We start from the raw sequence: 20,744 nt of genomic DNA on the forward strand, positions 1-20,744 counted from the left end.
CTACCCTCCTTCTCCTTTTCTCACGCGTAACCAATACCCTCGCGCCACCTGTTGACATATTTTTTGGCCCACCCCACCGCCACCTATTTTCAATCGTTACAAAAAAAGCTATTCCCTTCCTCCTTTAAACATGTGACGTCGTTTGCATAAAAGCCTAGTTATAGCGTTATAACTGATAAAAAGTACTGAAGAATGGCCGACCTGCCATTGAAAACCAATTTTATTATTCGTCTGCATATTCATATGCCGGTCGTGTATCATTGCGATTACGAACAGGAAAAGAGAAAGAAACAATATGCAAATCAATTTGGCCATTTGAACATCAAGAAAACATACACGACTTATTAGTGTTCCATCCGGAGTAGTATATGAGAGATACATGAATCTTTCGAGCAATCTTATCCTATTATATCAATCATAAGATTAACCATCACAGTTCACAGAGTAAGGGCAATATAAATAGTTCGAATGTCGAATGTAATTTAAAATATTTTACAATTACACGTAAATATGTACAGGCAATAAATGAAAACGTATCATGTTTGGAGCATGTGATATTGAAGGAAAAGGAGACGATTTTTAAAATTGAGAGATTAGAATTGGTCAATATTTTGTCTATACCCGACATCCGGTTCGCGCCTCATAGTACTTCCAACGGAAGTCAAATGGAAGTTTCAGGAATTTCATTCTGTCGGTGCGGCGTTTTGATGGTGACGACCTCGATGGCGTTGGCACCAACAGCCGCCGACGAAATGTAATGAGGCGATGGATGATGATGGCCATTATTAGACGAGAAGGTGCGGTCGGTGGTCATCCGTGGCTGCTGGCCCACTGCGGAATTGTTATTCCGGTGATTCCATTGTGTGGCTAATTCTGGTCGATGCGCCAGTTGCTGTTCCTGCGCTGTTTATTGGGCACAATGTAATTGAAATTTAATTCCGTATCGACTGGATGGATGGACAATAGATTTCCCAACAATTACCGGAATGGCCGTTGATGAGAATGTCGGGATTCATGTCCGGGTCGGTTTGATGGTGATGACTGGTCGATTTCACGGCGATTTTGTCTTCTCGGATGTTGTTGCTGCCGTGCGGATGTTGACGGGTCGGATGGTTTTGATGACTTTGTTGATGGCGAAATCTGGCCGTCAAACCGATGGCGATGCAAATCATCAGGACCGAGGCGGAGACGCCGCTGGCGATGCCCAGGACCGATCCCAGATCCGTCGTTTCCATTATGACTGGAATAAACAACAAAATGGAAACATGACGAAACCGGAATGAATTGGTGATGAGAAGCATCAAGGAAAGGGAGTCTCCGTTTTTGGTTGTGAATTCCTCCAGCCCGGTGACATTTTGAAAAGGGATGAAACAAACTGGTCCGGATGAGAACTGAATGGCGGATGCGCTCCACAAAAGAAGTTGTAGGGAGTCTCATGGGAAATCTTAAAAGGTAAAGTTTCCCTCCAGCAGCTGAGAATATTGTAGAGGACGTCTGAACTAAAGAACCTTAACAGCAGCAAATGGCACTTTCAGGTTGTTGAAAGTGCCGCCCCTATTCCAAAGTGCTGCTGGGCTGAATTGGCTGATGCCTCCCGACGTCCATCTCATCTCGTGCAAGTCACCGACGACGGTGGAGGCGGCAGAAACCGCAATATGTATGGAAGGAAACCCCCGGCGGAATTACTCCGGCAAAGGCATTTGATCATGTTTCATCATGCAACACAGTCAAAGACAAGTTGAGTTGGCACTTTGCCACTCAACTCTTTTCCAGCCTCGCCCAACTTGAGCTGTCAAACTTACGAGTCCAAGAAAGTCAGCCGGAATGACTGCGGGCGGAAGCGGGAAAGGCAACTATATAAATATTGAAGTTTCGGTTCGCAGAAATCTGCTGGGGGTCGTGATCGATATCATTTGGGAGCGCTAATCTGCCAAATAACGGCCAAATGTTTAATTGTTTTGATTGTTTCATTCACCTGTTTGTTTGTCGGCGATTTTGATGGTGTACGCCTCCAACGGGACGAGGGCGGACCTGCCGCGCGGATTGAACGCCGAGACTTGGATGAAAAGTTTGAGACCGGACTCCAAGTTGCCGACCCGCAGATGCGGATAGCGTCCGGATTTGTTGTAGAGGAGAACGGCCGATTGCGTGTCGAAGATTTCGAACTGAAATTGTTGCGACTGGCCGCCGTCGAATCCCGGCCGACACCAAACTTCGATGGCGTCGGCCGTTTGGTTGACGACCGAGCAGTTGGTCGGCGGATCGGGTCGCACTCCGAGGAAGATGCGGTAGACGCAAGGATCGCGCTGTTCGCCAATGTCGTTGCGGGCCCAGCAGAGGAGACTCCCGTAGTCCCGGTCCGATTGCGGCGAATAGGAGAAGACGCTGCCCTGCTGCACCACCTCGCCACCACCTTCCTGCAATTGGCGTAGAATTTTATACGTTTGATTTAAATGTGTTTGACATCAAGTTTAATGGCATAGAAAAAACAATGTCCAATTTAATAGATAAAGATATAGTCACATGGGATTAGGCAAAATATGTTTTTCTTCTTCCGGATTGTTCACGCACCACTTGCTTTCAGGGAAATTGGTTTCAGCTTTGAAAATATAAATTTTATGGGCGGATGGAAATGGCTGGAACAAGAAAAATAAATCAACTGACTGCTGACCGGAACACCCGAAAATGATTGAAATGGACTTTGTTTGCCCGTCTCTTTTCCCATCAATAAATCTCGATACAAAAATGTCCGTCTGATATTCTCCTCCCCTTCATCGGGTGCGGTCGCTTGGCTGAATGAATAAGTTGGATGAAGAATCAGTGGACGCTCCTTGGGGAGCATTGGGACGATGTAATAACGTGATGGTCAGGAAAGGGATCAACAAATCCCAGCGCTGTACAGAGTCTCTTCAGATGAGATTTCGGACGTCGCTGCTCAATGTGCGGCCTCGGTCATAGAAAAAGACGGACGACGAGGCCAGCCACATTTCCGGCTGCGCATTTACGTGACTGGGATAATGTCGAAAGGGTTGCCGGATATTGGTGGGGGGAGTGTGGCGGATTGCGAATGTAAATGCGATTGAAGGTTTTGACACAAGTCCATCCGGGCCACTGTGATCCGTCGCGGCCTCTTTTCGTCTTTTGTTGTTGCCCCACGCCCATCAGCCGCTCGTTCGTTCGTTCGTTGGTTCCGTCATGAAGAAATCGAAATGCGACAAACGCGGGAATCAATAAAATGGAAACTCATTTCGGTGATGGATAGACGCGCCGATGGCAATCGAAACGCGTTCCAGTGGATGGATTTCCATTATGCAAATCGACACGAGCGAATCAATTCACATCGCGAGAAATTGACGACGGCAAATTGGGCGCCATTTTTCAATCACTTTCAAAAACCGATGAGAAGAGCGATGGGAACGAGAACAACTTCCAGAATCAAATGGGAATTTTAGTATTTTGATCGATCAATGGATGTGGCGGAATCTTCGACGCCTCCCCCCTGTACTTTCTCCAATTGGAATTGTTTCCATCCGATCGATAATTCCCCGCCACATTTTTAAATTGCCATAGAAAATTTCAAAATGAAATTCTGCGAGAAATTGACGTACCACCTCGGTGTGGGTGTTGATCAGTTGCGTCATAAGTGTCGGATTGACGGTCAATTCGGTCATCTCGGACGACGACGACGACGTGTTAAACGCCCATCGGTGCGAATTCGCCTGTCGTTCACAATTGAAAAAGTCATTTTTTAAAAATAATTTCATTCGTGTAGATTTGAAATATCCAATAATTTATTTACCGGCGGAATGGCGTCAGTTTGGCATCGGACGACGGCCGTCTCCTGTTTGGCCACCCCGTAGAGAAATTTCTGATTGGGCCGGCAGATCGGCTGATCTGCAATTTGACAATCGATCAATAAAAGAGAGGCGATTGAATTTGATCGGGTGCTACCACTTACACATGACGCGAAGTTGGACGGTGTTGCTGAGTCCGGTGCCTTCAGTGTTGATGGCCGTGCAGGAGTAGCGGCCGGAATGCAAACGAGAGACACGCCGGATGACTAAACTTTGCTCCACCATGAGGACCCCGGCGGATGAATTTTCACGTACATTTTGACCCTGTCGGATTCATTAGTAGAGATAACATAACATTTTACATTTTACGAAAAACTAATTCATTTGCTAATCTAGTAATCTAAATCATCATTTCAATTAAAAGTGACAAAAGAAAAAAAATTTTTTAGACTCAACTCAGATTCCTTGCACTTTTCGACTATTTTTTTAACGACAAGAAATTCAAAGTTCACGCGGTACAAAAGACGCAGTATAAAAGGTAACATCCAATTAAAATCGATTTTAATGGAATGGCGAAACTGAGGTACTCCCAGTGCATTGCATCGCTTTCATTATTATCCCAACTAGAACCCAACCAAATAATAAAAATAAGAAAGAAAAACATCTCCGTTGTTTGTTGTACACGGAAAAGGAGCGACTCGATTCGAATAATAACAAGATCCTTTTGCGGTTCAGCGGAACAGAAAAGGAGAAACAAAATTTCCAATTTCCTTTGAATGGCAAAATCTTTTCATTCGAATGTCGGCGCCTATTTTTCACGTTTTCCTTTTGCCACCAGCAACAAGCAACTCGAGAGGATCGATACGTTTTAATAGGGGCGCCAATAAAAAATAACAACCGCCGCGATGAATATGCAAAAGAAAAACGAGGAAGAATTCATCCACTCACCTCGTGAGTCCACAGGATCCGGTGCGGCGGCGGATTGCAGCGAATGCGACACTCGAAATAGACGTCGTTGCCCTCGACAATTGAATCCGGTTTCAAGTTGCGGCCCAGTTCCAGTTCCGTCGTCGGAGCAACTGACATTTGACACGGGGGGAAACAAAAGAATTTTGAAATCGCCAATTTGCATTTTTAGTCGGAAAAAAGGGGAAAAAAAAACGCAATCCGGTTATTAAAGGATTGACAATCGTCACCCGGAAGATTAATCGGATGAAAGAGACTCCAAACCTCAAAACGGAAGAAAACGAAAGAAGAAAAAAATCCGCCGGGAAAAAGAAAAGAAGAAAAAAAGGAAATTCCGACGCCGAAAGGATCGTCCTAATTGGAGTGCTGCTGCTTTTTGCTTCCGCCGCAAGAGAATCCGAGCCAAAAGATGAAATAAAAAAGACCGTCGTCGTCGACTGTGAAGACGCGACGTGATGCGCCGTCGACGGTTGAGCCGCCGCTGTGCTGTGAGTGGGGAGACGACGACGCCGAGAGCCAATCACACGCGCATTACCCACAGACACACACAGCAGAGACACAGAGACACGGGACAATATACAAAGGCTCAACTCGAAATGTAATAGAGAACATGGCAGCATCCAGTCAATGCGGGAGCCAAGGAGCGGCGGAGGCAGTGCCGGAGGGCCTTGCCCGTCATCAGAGACGCCTCGCTTATTATCGACGTCGACATCATCAGCTGACGGAAGGCATCAGATTTTTATCCATTAAGGCAATTCTTTTTTGAAAAGTAGATGCCATTCCATCCAGCGGTTGGGATTGGAGGTGAAAATGTTTTGGTTTCTGCCACGGGAATTCTTTCGTTCATTTTCTTGATCAATGGCATTTGATCGCATTTGATTAAAACGGGACCGACGGAAGTTTAATCGTCCGTTTGTCGCAGCAGATGTCGCCATGCCGACGCTGCGACACTCTGCAGAGTTGCAGAAGATTTTTTCTTTTTCATCCGCTGTGAAATCTTTAGGAAACGGCGGGATTCCGGTGACGCACGACCGATCCGATTTTTTTGGACGCCGCCACCCTCGTCCTCGAACAGAAAATCCTCGTCGTCCCATTTTGTTTGTCTGTTTGTTCTATTTTTTCCTACTTTGTCATCGTCTCTTGTTTTGTTTGTCACCCAAAACTAAACGAATAAAATGGGAAAGACGAGAGGATATGCCAGTCCTTGGCGCTCCTTTTTGTTTATCGATCCATCAAGTACGTGAGAAACACAACGCCATTTGGCTGTTTGTTGTTGCAATAAATGTCGTCGTCGCCCCACCAGTTTCTTTCAATTCATTTTCTTCTCCTTTTTTCCTCCTTTTCTTTTTCGGTTTGTCGAGGCTTCACTTTGGTGGTCGTGTGAAAGAGACTGGCAGATTGACGTTTTTGTTGGCAGGAGCAATCGAATCACACGACGACGACTGGCTCCTCATTTCCTCCGCCTTCCGGCCGACCCTCGCCAATTTCCCGATTTCTTGCAACCTATAACGTCCGTTCATCCAATCGATCCAGTCGCAATTACATAACGACAGACACGTACCAGCATCGAGTCATTTACACATTTGGAAACGAGCGGCAGCAAATAATTCGTTAATCCCTGGCAACTTTGATCAGCATCAGGATCGGATTTATCTCGTCCTGCTGCTGGCCATTCCATTTGGGCGCATAATTCGTTTTTAAATGACTCGACGGACGGCGGACGTGGAATTAGCGTCAAAACGCCGACGCAGCTCATAAAGATAAGACGATCCTTCCAACACGGAACAAAAAAGGTATTAGTATCGGAATTTGCCCTGCGCCAGGATCCCCGCCGATTGGGATTTCCCGCAGTTCCCATTTCCGGCACATTTCCTCGCCCGTTCTGCTACACGAATCCCTGCTGGATGTCGTCTGATGTTGCAACCAGTTCACATCCAAAAGACGCCACCACATCTTGTTCCCTCCCCTGGTGTGTTGCGGGATTGGATTTCCCCTTTCCCTTTTGCGGATGAATGGAGACGGAAAAAATGAAACTCCCTCACGAAAAAGAAAAGAATCCGGCGCCATTTCCCACGACGCTGTCCCATTCCATTATTGAAAATCTCATCATCGCCAGTCGTCGTCGTCGTCATCAGGATGAGTGTCTTTGTGTTGGAAGGAAGTGGGCGGAAGTGGATCGGTGTAAAAAACTTAAAAAACTAAAAGAAAAAAGGAAGAAGAAAACGAAAGTTGGTTCTTACAATGGACGACAAGTTTTCGTCGAGTCTCCACCGACGACGGGAACGACAAGGTCCTGGCCACCAAATGATTTTCCTCGTTGTCGCCTCTGCTGCTGACGTTGCGACTGGAGGCCGGAATCATTACCGGATTGAAGGCGGAGCAGATCAATTCGGCGTCGTGATCCTTGGCCGACGGAATCAACTTCAATGTGCTCGTCGTGTTGCGCCCGTCCATCGTCACCTAAAGGGAAAAAGAAAAAGAAACGAGAAAAATGTTTTCATCATTCCAGTCACGTGCGGATTTGGGTGGATGGAAATGGTAATAATTCGGATCGCCAAATCCGGTCGGAAGTAATCTCGTCTCTTCTTCTTATGAGATTTGGCACGACAGGTGAATTTCTCTCGTTATTTCTGTCGTTGCTATTGCAATTAAGAAATTGGATGGACCAGGAAAAGGCAGGAAAAATTGGATGGACGATAAACTTACCCGTTCCGTTGCGGCTTGTTGCTGGATCGAGTGCAGGTACCAGTGAATGTTGGCCGACGGACGGGATCCGCCAGTGGCGCATTCGATCGTGTAGGATTTTCCGGCTGAAAGCGGCTTCTCTGTTCCACTGATGGCCACCCACACCGGCCTCACTGCAAATCAAATAACAAAAACAAAATCATTTCACGGAATCGAATCAAAATGGCAATTTAAATTTTCCAATTGATTTCGGCCTGGGCAAGTCTCAGAATGTGAACAGGATATAAAACGTGCGATGACGAGGACGGTGAAAGCCTATTAGTTGATCTCCAACATCATTTCAGTTGAATAAAGCCTCTTATAGCGAAGGTCCTATCCGCTTATCGACCCGTGAGCCTGTCCAAACCACTGAGCTCCTCTTACTCGGCCATTTCCTTTCCACAAGAGGAAAAAAACATCGTCGTCGTCCTTCATACCCAAAAACGTCGTCAGCAATGGCCACAAATAATAGCGTGTACCAGTTAAGATTTTATCGGCTAGGCGCAATGATTGGTCAAGGAAATCCACAAACGACGATTTATCTTTTGATGAGTTTCACGCCGAATCTGCTGGGGTGATAATCTTTTTTTTTCAAGTGGAAGTTGATTGATTGTAGGAGTTATTAGACGAGTTTCTTATCCCAAATGAAAAGAAATGCTGTACCCGCAATTACCTAGAAACCGACGTAGAAGCGACAACGGCAAGGATTAGACATTTGATGAAAGGCGCATCTGCTTCATCATCATTTTCTTGAATTTTACTTTCCGTTTTCTTATCCTTTTTCGTCATTATTTTACAGAAAAAGATCAAACACATAAACTTAAAACTAATCACTATATAATGACTATTCACCACAGCCGAGTTGTGTGGGTTGTTCCCAACACCAAAACTTTGGCTGGACGTCATCCGCTCGGCTCATCCAACCCCAAATAACTTTACAACCCACTTGCAGCAAATCACATCCAAGGATCACGCCAATGAGCGATGGATTTCTTCCTTTTTCCCTTTTTTTTCGCCGACCGCAGTTGCATTGCAACGAACGGCATCGCCACGGAAACTTGGCGGACGCCTTGATCCATGGCGTCGTCATCACTTTTCCTCCTCTCGCCATTCCAACAACTTTGGCGCGATGGACGTTTCGGAAAAAAACTTTTTCCCGTTGACTCTGGTCCGGCAATAATTTATTCGCTTCAAGTTTTCTTGGAGTAATATTATCATCGATACTTTTACTATACCGTAGTTTGAATCTGATCAAATTAATATCAGATCAATGTCAGAGGAGAAAAGAATTTTTGAAATTTGCATCGAAATGAAATGATTAAATCCGAATCATCGATTCAGCTCTTTGGAATGCGAATGACGTGAAAAAGTTATGACGTTGGCCGACGCTTTTATGCGGTCACCATTTTTCCTTCTATTTTGTATTTTCTTTTCCGTCTATTCAATTGCGGCTATTAACGGTTACGTCAGCAGTTTACTTCATTTGTTAAATCGTAGGACAAGACAAATTCAAAATGGTACGACATGGCCCATTGGGTCGTTTCATGGCCGACAACTGCCGACTTTATGAGACAATGGGCCACTTTTGCTTCTGTTTGAATTTCTTTGCCAAAGTTATTTACCTCGAACGAACGAATGAATGAAAGTTTTATCCAACAAATACCAAGGGAATGACAATAACAACAAAAACAATAGGACCCTCCGAGTACGATGCGCATTCAAATATTTACTCGGATTTCTACTTTTATCGTTTCCTTTTTGCCAAAAGGAAGCGACGACAATGTTGTTCTTCTCTCTTTAAAAAAGAAAGAGCATTTGAAATGGAATATTTATTCAGTGCATGGACTTGAATTGTCAACGAGAAAAGTGCAGGTCTCGTGACATGTCGAGTGCCAAAAGTGTTTCCGATGAGATGGGGGAAGTCAGTGGCGCATTCACAGAGATGCGAGTGCGGCCAATAAAAAAAGAGAAAAAGAAATCAACGAACAAACTCCGAGGTGAATTCTCCTTTTCTTCTCCACAAAAGATTCACAACGACAAGAGGCGCTGGGCATGTGAAGATAAAGTGACGCCATGCGCCACCGTATCTGTGCCAACGTGTGGCGTGTCAAATGCCAAAAAGTGTCGTCGGTCGTTTTGCATAAATTTCATATCGAAAGGCCCAGTGTGTGGATACAAGGAAGTCGCTCCCATAAAAATTCCCCCCCCCCCTTACCAACAAAAGCCTCGGTGACTGTTCCGGTTTTTCTATTCAACTTTCCCAGTTGCATCCGCCGTAAAATACAATCGATACAACATCAGCCGCTGTCGCTCCGGCTCATCTTTTTATGAGGTGCACCTCCTTCAAAATGCGACGGTAGACGACGATACATAATGCAAATGGACTATACATAGCTCGGTACGTCGCGTGGGCATGATATCGCATGCCAGTCGTCTGTGCATATTATAAACACGCTTCCCTATCCCCCCTTCAGATTTCCCTATTTTATCCAAAGAGTCTGTCACGCCGGGCCAAAAAGTTGGTGATATTCGCGTGCCCATCGCCACTTAAGTTGACGTCACGCGTCCGATATTGGCCCATGGCCCTTTGGCATGTCTGAAAAGGGCACTCCTCTTGTACCAATGGATTCCGGCTGCCTCTTGAGCGAATTCGGTTGGCGTTTGACTTTGAACGGACGTCGGTCGTGAATATTTATCGACTCGAAAGAAAAGATTTGGAAATTTAAAATGGACGACGTTTCGTCCTGTTGGTGGTTGTGGGAATTCAGCGCTACTGGGACTTGACCGCACCATCCGCATATCAAATCCACCGGCCCAAAAATGTTTGACTAAAGCGACGGCCATCATCGTCGAATCAAACGACGGATGGCAACGGATTAGACGGGACTTTTTATTCATGGCACGGGGGATCAACGAGACCATGTTCCCTTTGGTATTTATGTCATGTAGACGAGCTCTGATGGACAATCGGCTTAAAGTTCGCGAATGAACCAACTCGGGCGCAACGGGCATCAACTTAAATATGACGATCATTTCAAAAGTCTAAAAGGGATAGAAGATGAATAATGACTCACGATTGAGATCGAGTTGAACGCTGGAGACGATCGTGCTCTGCTGCTGCTGCTGTTGTTGTTGTCGGCTGTGATGCGGAGGTTGTTGTCCGTAAGGGGCGATGGTCGGGTACGGCGTGTAGGTCGGCGTGTTGTTGCGGACGCCAAAGTAGTTGGACGCCTGGCACCGTAAAATGGCGTGCAGGTGGTGGCGCTGAAGTTGCGGAATCACCAGGACATTCTGGACGACATTCTCCGACGTGCCAATGTACGTGTGATCTACCAATTTGTTGTCCAACCACCAACTCACTTCCGGACGTGGTCGACCTGTTTTCGTTCGTGCAAAACAGAAAATGAAAAATAAAATCCATCAGTTGACAATCACCGGGGAAAATGAGACACAAATCATCAGCGCAATGGAATTGTAACCCGAAACCCGTCGAGTCGTTGATTGTTGTGTCGTGTCTCCGTTTGTCCGTTTGTGCGGGTGAGGCGGAAATGGATCGAGACTCGTCCGACAACAACAGCAAACGAATGAGCAGAGTGAACGAGTTGCTGCAATCAATGCCCGCATTGAGCTAAAAGACTCGAACGGGACTGATGAATGCCGACGTAATTCACCTCCAGTGACGATGCAATTGAGCGAAAGTTGAGCCCCTTCGTCGTAAGGGCCGATGACGGACGAGACTTGGCGATTGTCCTCGATGATGCGGATCTTTCCCGGCGGCACTAAACAAACAATTACAGGAAATACAAATAATCAATTCTTTTGAAAATCATCCATCTTGTCGCCAATTTAGCAAAATCCTTTGTCTCTTTTGTTTCTTCACTCCAAAATGGATCGATCGCTACCAGAATAATCCTCCCCTCTCATTATTCCTGTTGTTCCCAGTGGGAGTCACAGGACTTGTTTGATTCCAAAATGTTAATGGTGAAACACAACTCCCCCCAACCTTCCTCTGCTATACAACATCTCATTTACATAACGCGAGTTACACGCATCTTCCTATCGATCGAGATCGGAGTGAACCAAATCTTTGGGCGTCGCATAGATCGCAGACAACACGAAACATGAACAATTGCAATTACCTCAAGTTAGAATCAAGTTTAAATGTGAAATTATACCGACGACGGTGAGTTGGACGAGGACGTTGCGAGTTGGCGACCGGCCGAAATCCACTCGGCACCGGTAAATTCCCTCGTCGTGATCGCCGACATTATTCAATAATAAAAGAGCCTCCGGGTGACTGTCGAATTGGAAATGAACTCGACTGGCAGTTGAGGCAATTGACGACGTTTGTTGTTGTTGCTGCTGCTGATGTCCTTGTTGTTCCTGTTGTTGTTGCAGCAAAAGCATCTGACTGTCGTGTTGCGTCTGTTGTTGGCGGTAACTCTCCCGAGAACGACGAGCGTCGTACCTGTTTAATTCAACAATACATTACGCATATTGTTCCTTCAGTGAAGATTCACATTCGATTCCTATTACATGTTTGATTGGTAACGACAGGAATTGATTTTTCACGCAAATGGATTTCAAACTTGTGTGTCTGTTCAGGGACACACAAATGGGAAATCGCATGTGCTATGGCTATAGTCCATCAGTTTATGACGTGAACTTCAAACGTCATAAATGCGCACATTGGCCAGTCAAGTTGGACTTTGAATTGACTTTATTGGCCGCAACGGCAATTTCCACAATCATTTGTCCACACTCTTTACTGCAATTGAATTATCAGCGAATCGGTGCAATTGCTAAAGCGACCACGAACAAGTTGAAAATGAATTTGCGACTTCGACTTACTTGTAAATGGGGAAATCCGAGTTGTTCTTGTACCACAAGACGAGGTAAAGGGAATCCAGTGGCGGTGGGGAAATGTCACACGGCAACTCGGCCGTCCGGCCGCTCAGCACCGACACCTTCTCCAATCTGACGGCTAAGGAATAAATTTGAAAAGAAAAGAATCAGAATCGATTGGAAAATTGCCAGGCGTCGTCACCACCATCAATCATCCATCGAATGGTGTTGCAACAAAATCAAAGTGATTAATGGAGCGATCAGATCCCCCAAAAGTTGCAAACTTGCTTAATTGATTTCAGAGATTCTATAGACATTTTTGTAAGGATCGTTGGGATTTTGCGGGTTACAGATAAGAGAATTTTTTGAAAATGTTTTGGACGACTGAACCTATTTTCTCTCATCATTTCTGATGATGATGACGAACTTTCAAGGTTTATGCGTTTAAAAATGTGTTTACAATGATCCTAAAATATTTCCTTATCACAAATGCAGACACGACCGAAAACTATCAGGAACGAAAAGTGTATCGTCCACGCAACATGAATTTCTCATTTCTGTTTTTGTTCCTCCCATTCGATTCGATCGAGGGGAATTTATAAAAGATAAGGCGGGATCGTTGATGGGAGGGGGAGATTCAAAGTTGATTTATTATCCAACGCATGTGGTGTATCAGACTAGAACATTCGATACTCCATCATCGTATAGAGGAAGAGAATAGATAAATATTCATTGCTCTTGTGCCAGTAAAATTTCGACGAGATCATAAAACCGTAAAATCTTTCGCAATCTGAACTGTTGGGCCTCTACATCGAACAGGACTTTGTTTACTGGTGATGGTGGGGTGGGGATTCATTGCTTCTCTTCTCTTTGTAGTTTGTAGTTGGGCGGTGCCATGGAAACGATAAGCGTAATAAAACAAATGCAGCCCAACAATATCCAATGCATAAACATACGACATAAACAAGTAGGGCGATAAAAGATGAAGAGAAAAGATGGTGGGAGTAGATCAATTTTTTCATGTACGTTCTACATCAGAATAGAAGTAAAAGAAAGATCAGGATTTGCCATTCACTTGAATTGGAAATGAAATTTCCTGTCATCTTTCCGGAAAGAAATCTACTAAGAAATTCATTTAGACCTGATGGAAAACACCCACACCCACCTACACTTTCACTTGACAATTTGCATTACCGAATAATCGTCGACATGTAGGTATAGTGGGACGGAAATAGAACCAAGTGAAATTGGACGTTCATGAACATCCACAACGTTATTCTTGGTATTTTACTTGATTTCAACAAAACTCGCAAAAGGTTGACATGGACACATTGACATATCGAACGTACAACGCAACGTACAACGCAACCCACAGTACGCAATTGAAATGAAAATTTAATGGAGGGCTCGGGCACTTCTGTCTACACTGACGAATGCTTAGCAAAGACCTTTGGACGTGATGGTAATGATGCAGTGTCGAAGAGGTAATGTTAGGAAAGTACAAAACAAGTTAAATGATAAAATAAGCGTGTGGGAGTCGAACGATGGACTGATGGACATCATTTTGGAGTGACAACTGACAAGCAAGATAACAAACAACAGACAAGACAACCACAAGTATAAGCTAGAAATGGAGAACTTACTCAATCTGGTTCATTCGTCGTGATACTCGTGAAAAAAGAAGCGCGAAAATGACCAACATGCTGTCCATCGAATTATATTACTCAATGAGGAGTTCTGATTCTGTGATTCAGAGCAGTGTTGCAATTTGTTTTTATTCGAATCATTACATTAATAATTTTAATTTTAAAGTATTTCTGATTGAATTACTACTATAGAATAATGGCCAGTAAATTAATCCAATTTTAAAAATATTTTTGAAATTCATCATTAAAAAAATTATTTAATCATTGTTAGAATTGCAACGCAGCTTCAGTTGAATAGAGGGACGGGGGGACGGGCCCTGTGAGCTGTGAGATTCGTCGATGGAGCTGTGTGTTACATTTTCGCGCTTTTTTCATTCACGTGTTCAGTGTTCACGTCTGTGTTGACCATCAGTTGGACCACATAGCAGTTATGATCGAGTAAGTTTTTCATTTCTGTTAAGTTTTATATGTAGATTAAATTGTAGATTGTAAGGGCTAGACTGTGAGGTAAGAGAGTTGCCTAATTTTTCGTAATGAGGAATGATGAGCGTGTGATGGCACAACAATGGACGAGTCGTTAAACTTCATTTACATGTTGGGTCCTGTTGAAAGTAGTCAAATACGTCTATGCATATAGTTAGATGGGACAATACGTGCTCAGTGGAATTTTAGTCCTACTACGCCTGAGTCATTTTAATTAAGTAGTGGCCTTAAAAGGATCAGTTTCTAAACTTAAAATTAATTTAGATTATTCACAAAATTATCTTTCTGAAGGACATTGAAACAACACTTGACTGCATGACTCCATTAGTTGTCCTCTATTCGTCCCAGGTTTTAAACTTTCAGTCTATTTTTGTACGTAAAAGATCCTCAAACATCTCGATCCTTGACTTTGGAGTATTAGTTCGTGCTTTCTCGACAAACACGCATCAGTGCTAGGGCCGTCCACAGTTTTGCTTGTCTTATATGTCTCGGATGCTGTCTGCCAATCTGTTATGTGTCTGATTGATCGATCGGCTTCTTTTATTTCATTGCTACAACACTCTCTTGACATTGTTGGATGTTAAATTATTAATTCTTCAGTATTGAATAGAACAACTCGATATTGATAACTTATTCGCCCGAACGTGTCCTATCCGGTCCTATCGATTGGGTACATATAGCTACAACAGGATTTTGTGGGCGAGTTCAACACTAAATTAGTTAGGAAACCTCATCTAATGTTTAGGTTGGATCGACATTCAAAGAGTGAAATGTTTAATTGACTAAGCCTCTCCTGACAGTTATAGCTCGACAATAAAATCTATAAATCAGCAGGTGCGCACACATCTTTGCGGTCGTTCTTTTCGCAATTTTATTTTGGACTCTGGTACAACTAGAAAAGAATACCGCATCGATTGTTGTAAAAAAGTCATGCAGGATGCCAGGGCCAGTGCTGGAATCGATAGTCGTGACTCCGGTCAAGGACGGAGACTTTTCTTTGTAACATACTGACATTCTTTGCGATATGTGTGTGGTGCGATTGAAATGGCAAACCGAATTTTATTTTCTAAATGAATTCAAACACGACGTTTCTTTTCCTTGTAAAAATAGGAAAACCTATTTAATTGTTTTGGATTTAATTTGTCGCAGACCCAGACAATCTATTTAGTTGCTATTTAGGGTACGAGTTGATTGTTATTCAAATATTGATGGCATATTTAAGGGGAAGATTTAATATTAATGGGTTCATTATGTCGGCGACTCTAATTAAAAGATAGTCTTAGTCAAGCATCAGTTAAGGATATACCGACGCCCATCCTATTTTCTCCTCAATCCCCCCCTCCAGGAAGTTGCAATGAGAAGGTGAATGGCCATTTGGAAATCGAGGATCAGAGACGCAGCTGCTGGATCATCTTCATCAAAAGGGACGCATCCAGCAGAAGATGCGGCCCATTCAGTCGCGAGCGGATGGAATGGAAAATGGACGCGCATTTCCTGCTGTCGCGTCGCCTTCAACAATCCGGCGCATCCAGCGATATGACCAGTCACTCAGCTGCTGCTGCTGCTGGACACCCACCGAGAGTGTAACAACAAAAGGAGTGAAAGAGACGGACGGACAGGCGGGAGAAGGACTCACATTCATCGTCGGAGGTGTCGATGCTGTTGGCGGCCGCCTCGTCGGGTGACGGCGGCCGTGAAGAAATCGGCGATGGACGCTGTGAATCTGCCGGGATGAGGAGCAGCGCCGATGACAACGACGTCGACGACGATTCGACCGTGAGGAGCGCAGCTACAAAAAGGTGGACCAGCACCAGCCTCGGGATCTTGGTCGGCAGTCTGACCGTTGGTCCATGATGATCCATCATCGACCCAGGCCACCGGAATTTGATCTCGCGACGTTGAATTTCCTGGCGATGGACGCCCAAATGTCCTGCACAGACCACAGGCGATCCGATGAGCTGCTGCTCCTGTTGTTGCACGAGGAAAGATCGATGGAGTCTATTCCGGATCGATCTCTCCTATACTATAGGTCCTGTTGGCGATACAGAAACGGTAAGAATAAGAAACTTTAGTTGAGCTTGAGTCGGATGACAACTTTTGTGCTTAAAACAAATGAGTTTGTTGTAAAAGGCAAATGTTTCAGATTGCGTATGTGTTGTTGTCGGGGCGCTCATCTACAAAAGTCGCTGACTGCAATCAACAACTGTAGGATTCGTAGACACAATTATCGTCGGCTAATGAGTCATTTTGATAATGATGAAGTCTCTGCGGCCTATTCTGGTTTCCTTCGTAATTATTCGATGACGACTGACGAGGGTAGGCCTATCAACAAAGTCCTTTGATGGAGGTACTAAAACATTTCCTTTGATTTCCATTTAGCAAAGAGACAAAATCCTTTCTGGCCCACAATAAGATGAAAGGAATTGCGACTTGAAGGACGTCCTGTGAGATGACTCATTAACAACCCCGCCCAATCCCGTTGGCAGCTATTTTCAGGAAATTTTTTGAAAACGTAATTAGACTTTTTGAAATGAGCTCGTTTATTGGCATTGTCCTTCGATTGAGCAATAAGCGAATAACAGCGTAGCAACACCTTGGATGATGGTTGTGCCGAATTTTAGTCGGATACATTTCCATTAATCAGAAATGGTTATGCATCTGTTGAGCCGAGAGATCCTTTAATGGGAATTACAACTCTCCACTTTGGCCCAGCGAATTTCGCCCGCTTTCCTTATGCCCTTGTGTTATGGGCGTCTGATATTTACTTATACATAAACAACAACCAGGAACCATCACTGGGAGGGGCTGTTTTGAGCAACATCTGCACCGGCTGCAGTTTCGTGCAGGATCGCGTTGCTTTTACTCTGATGCGTCGTAATTGAATTTGCGCCTTTTTTCCTTGGCAGAGCAACAGACATCCTGATCCCGTCTGTTGTAGAAACGTCACTCCTTGCGGCTCCTTGCACTTGGGTTTTCTATCGCACACAGTCTGTAAATCTTCTTATTTCGTTTTTCAACGGTCGAAGAAGTTATTGGCTCAGCTAAAGGTGAATTTCCCTTAAAAGAGCTCCAACAATATCAAGCCAAAATTTGTGCCAGAAAAAGGTATTTGGGAATGTTATGGCATCTATATACCATTATAAAAAGCCGTTGAATTTCATTTTCTTCTGGTTCTCTTCATTTCGATGGGACAAAATGGAATGAAATAACTTTTCCGAAAACTTGTCAGTGCTGTCCGCTATTGAGTTAATGTAGCTTGTGGACACTAAAAGTTTCGCAAAAACGACGCCGAATCGCCACTATAAAGTTTTTCTTAAAAAAAAGAAAACGAAATGAAAATCTCTGCAAAAGCCTTCTTGATGGAAAAGTATAATCTGAAAAATTTCTTGGAATTGTCCTCCAAGAAAGAAAGTGTCTCATCATGATGGAGACACGAAACCTTTGATCTTTCATCCAGCAGCAGCGGATTCTTCGCATTCGATCGATCCGTGTCCCGCTTACGCAGACAGAACACTAGCCGGAACTATACACGTGCGGACGTGGGAGGAGGAAGTAAGGGCGACAAGGTACAAACCGGAACACTCGAGAAGAGTTTCGATATAGCCGCGCTAATATTTGAATTTGTACGTCACATCGCTCATAGGCTGGATAACATCGCAGGTATAGATGAGTCAAGGTTAGTCTTGAATTCCGGCCAGGAGCAATCGCAGCTGTTCTGATCGATAGACACATGCATATCTGGCCAAATCACGAATCCCAATCATTTCAAAATTTATCTTGTGATCGATATCTTTTCTCCGCTTTCTCAATGCTCTTTCCGGGATCGCCGAACTGGTGTACAGAGAGGCGGAAGTGTTCTAAATAAGTAACCAGAAACGTAATCTGTTCCATCTGCGCACTGACGTGATGGGCGCATGATTTTGTAAAGGAAGAAGCGAAGTAAAATCTATAAAAGTTTGGATTCCACTAGTCTCTTACAATGTCAACTTTGACTCGCAGCTGTGCAAAGGGCACCGTTGATGTTACGTAAACTTAAAAAAAAAAATGTTAAAGAAGAAAAAGAACTCGCGTGAACCTTTTTACTTGTAGACTTCTAGGTCCCCTTTCAAACTCTCTCGCGATTTCGTAACTTTAATTTGAATCTTATTTTCATCGGAAATTGTGACACAGAAACAAAATGTGTTGGTACGGGACAAAAAAGGTGGCGACATTATAATCTTCCCTAGCGACTGCATCCGAACAGCAATCAAATATACAATCCAGGTTCTTGTTAATGTTTGAACATTCCGTAATGGGAAACGGAAGATTATTCGTCATGGTCCAAATGGGTCCTGGCGGCCCTAAATTCTATTAGGTAGGACCAAACGAAAGAGCACAGAGAGTGTGGCAGATGTGCCGGGGTCTGCTGCATACCCAATCACCTTCGTCTCGTCCCCTTGCTGGTGGACACGTAGACCTCACGCTCCCGTTTGTTCCCCCTGGTCGTGTGGCACTGCTGCAGTTCTCCTCTCGTTTAGAATCGTGATGCCGCAGTGTCACAATGGGCGGTAATATCACGCGGGAATTTCTCATTATGTGATGAGAAAGAAACGCGGACGCTCATCAAGTCAAGCACCGACTTTCGGCCAATCTTTTGTGCAAATAGAAACAGCGGACATGGCGGATCAAAACTATTTCAGGCCACTGACCGTTTTCATTTGTCTAAATTCAATCGATGGAAAATGTCCAATTTTCGACTTTTCTTTTTTCTTTTTGAATCAATGCGCACAAAAAACATTTGCCTTGAGTGAACTGACTCGCATTTTTTTCTCCCCAAAAATTCATCTGAACTTTTCCATTTCTTTTGTTGCTGTGTGTCTACGCTGTTCACTCCTTCACGTTTTCCGATAGATTCGCGAGATAAATTTATGTAAAAATAACGTTGAACGGTCAGTCGTTGATCGTCGATGATTGAATCAGCGAACAATCAAAAGATAAGAGAAAGACGACCAACAACTAAACGGATGACAACAACATCCAGCAATAAACGATAAAGGCGAATAAAATAATAAAAAAGAAGAGAATCAAATGGGACGGACTGCACGACGACGCCGGCGGACTGCACTTAGTCAGTAAGTCAGTCACAATGGACACTGGGCAACGGACAACTGGGCACTATACAGTTCAGTGCCCAGTTGTTGCGAGTCGCAGCAGTAAAAGAGAAAAACAGTTGCACGGTAATGACATTAGGAGCGTCTCTGTCGCTAAATCCCCCGGCCTCGCCCAGCACCCCATTCCGTTTTCTCTCGGGTCGACCGGCCGAATCGAGTCCGCCGTTCAGGACGCGGGCGACTTAAGTCGGCGACGTCCAAAAGGGAGAAAAGGTTGCAGCTGTTGGAAATGCCCGAATAACCGAAAGTATAATAATACGTAACAACTACTATTTAAATATTGAAGAGCGATAAAACATGAAATAAGCCCAGCTAATGAAATTGCAGGGTCTTTTACCTGAATGTAGAAGGTAAGGCCTGCGCTGAACGAAACTTTGAGAAATGGAACTCGATTAAGTTAATGGGTGGAATTTCACTTTTCCTCTACAGAGAAGGTAGACTGAGCAGATAGTGGGATCAATTTCTAAAGAGCCACCGAAATAACCGAAATGCACAACTAGTGCGATGTTGTCAATGGTGCACTTGTCATGTTGACGATTGGGCGGATCGAACATCCGGAAATCGGGCGGAGGAATGACATCACATCACCAATAGCCGATCGAATAAGCCGCAGGGACTAAAATAATCACCAGTTGAATGTTATATGACGAGGATGACGAAAAAGGTCGATACAATTTTCCGAAATGTTTCACTAATTCAAAGATAAATCCAAATGATTTTGACACTGACGCGTGAATATACGCCCCCTTTTTAAAAATGCACAAACGACAATGACTTTTGTTGTTGCTTTGAATTGACGACCGATTGATGGGATCTTGCCACTTTTTTAGCTCCACACTGGGCGGCCTCTCAATGGCAACTGCGGGGTATGTCGACATATTCCCCCCTGTCAGTGGCACAGCAGCGACTGCGATGGAAATGTTGGGCCGTCCACGGGTAGAACGCGCAGTCGCCATGTGATGGGCCGACCGGCGCACATCTTTTTTTCTTCTTTTTTTCTTTTCTTTTTCCAAATTCCGACATAATGAAAATGTTCATTTTCGTTTGATCCTTTTTTCTTTCATGCAAATAGCGCCGACGACTGATGGCTGCTGCTTTACATTTGACGAAGGGAAAAACGACATTCCGGTGCCCCC

General features: G+C 44.3%; 1 protein-coding gene across 4 annotated transcripts; it reads right to left on the reverse strand.

Annotated features, from left to right (window-relative positions):
- Positions 1-202: 202 nt before the first annotated feature.
- On the reverse strand, positions 203-20,479 carry LOC124203788 (protein turtle homolog A-like). Of its 4 annotated transcripts, none has more exons than XM_046600635.1 (15): positions 19,946-20,479; positions 16,095-16,490; positions 12,336-12,468; positions 11,660-11,952; positions 11,156-11,263; positions 10,559-10,861; positions 7,467-7,618; positions 7,001-7,220; positions 4,743-4,873; positions 3,959-4,118; positions 3,800-3,894; positions 3,612-3,719; positions 1,976-2,417; positions 983-1,240; positions 203-903 (listed from the first exon to the last, which is right to left on the reverse strand). In XM_046600635.1, exons 2-15 carry the CDS (start codon positions 16,321-16,323, stop codon positions 662-664), a joined length of 2,874 nt encoding a protein of 957 aa, XP_046456591.1. In that variant the 5' UTR covers positions 16,324-16,490; positions 19,946-20,479; the 3' UTR covers positions 203-661. The 4 variants fall into 4 exon arrangements, with proteins under 4 accessions (XP_046456591.1, XP_046456590.1, XP_046456593.1 ...); XM_046600634.1 differs by having other exon boundaries at positions 3,609-3,719; XM_046600636.1 differs by having other exon boundaries at positions 710-898; positions 3,609-3,719.
- Positions 20,480-20,744: the final 265 nt, after the last annotated feature.

The sequence above is a fragment of the Daphnia pulex genome, chromosome 10 (genome assembly GCF_021134715.1).
Source record: "Daphnia pulex isolate KAP4 chromosome 10, ASM2113471v1".
NCBI lineage: Eukaryota > Metazoa > Arthropoda > Branchiopoda > Diplostraca > Daphniidae > Daphnia > Daphnia pulex.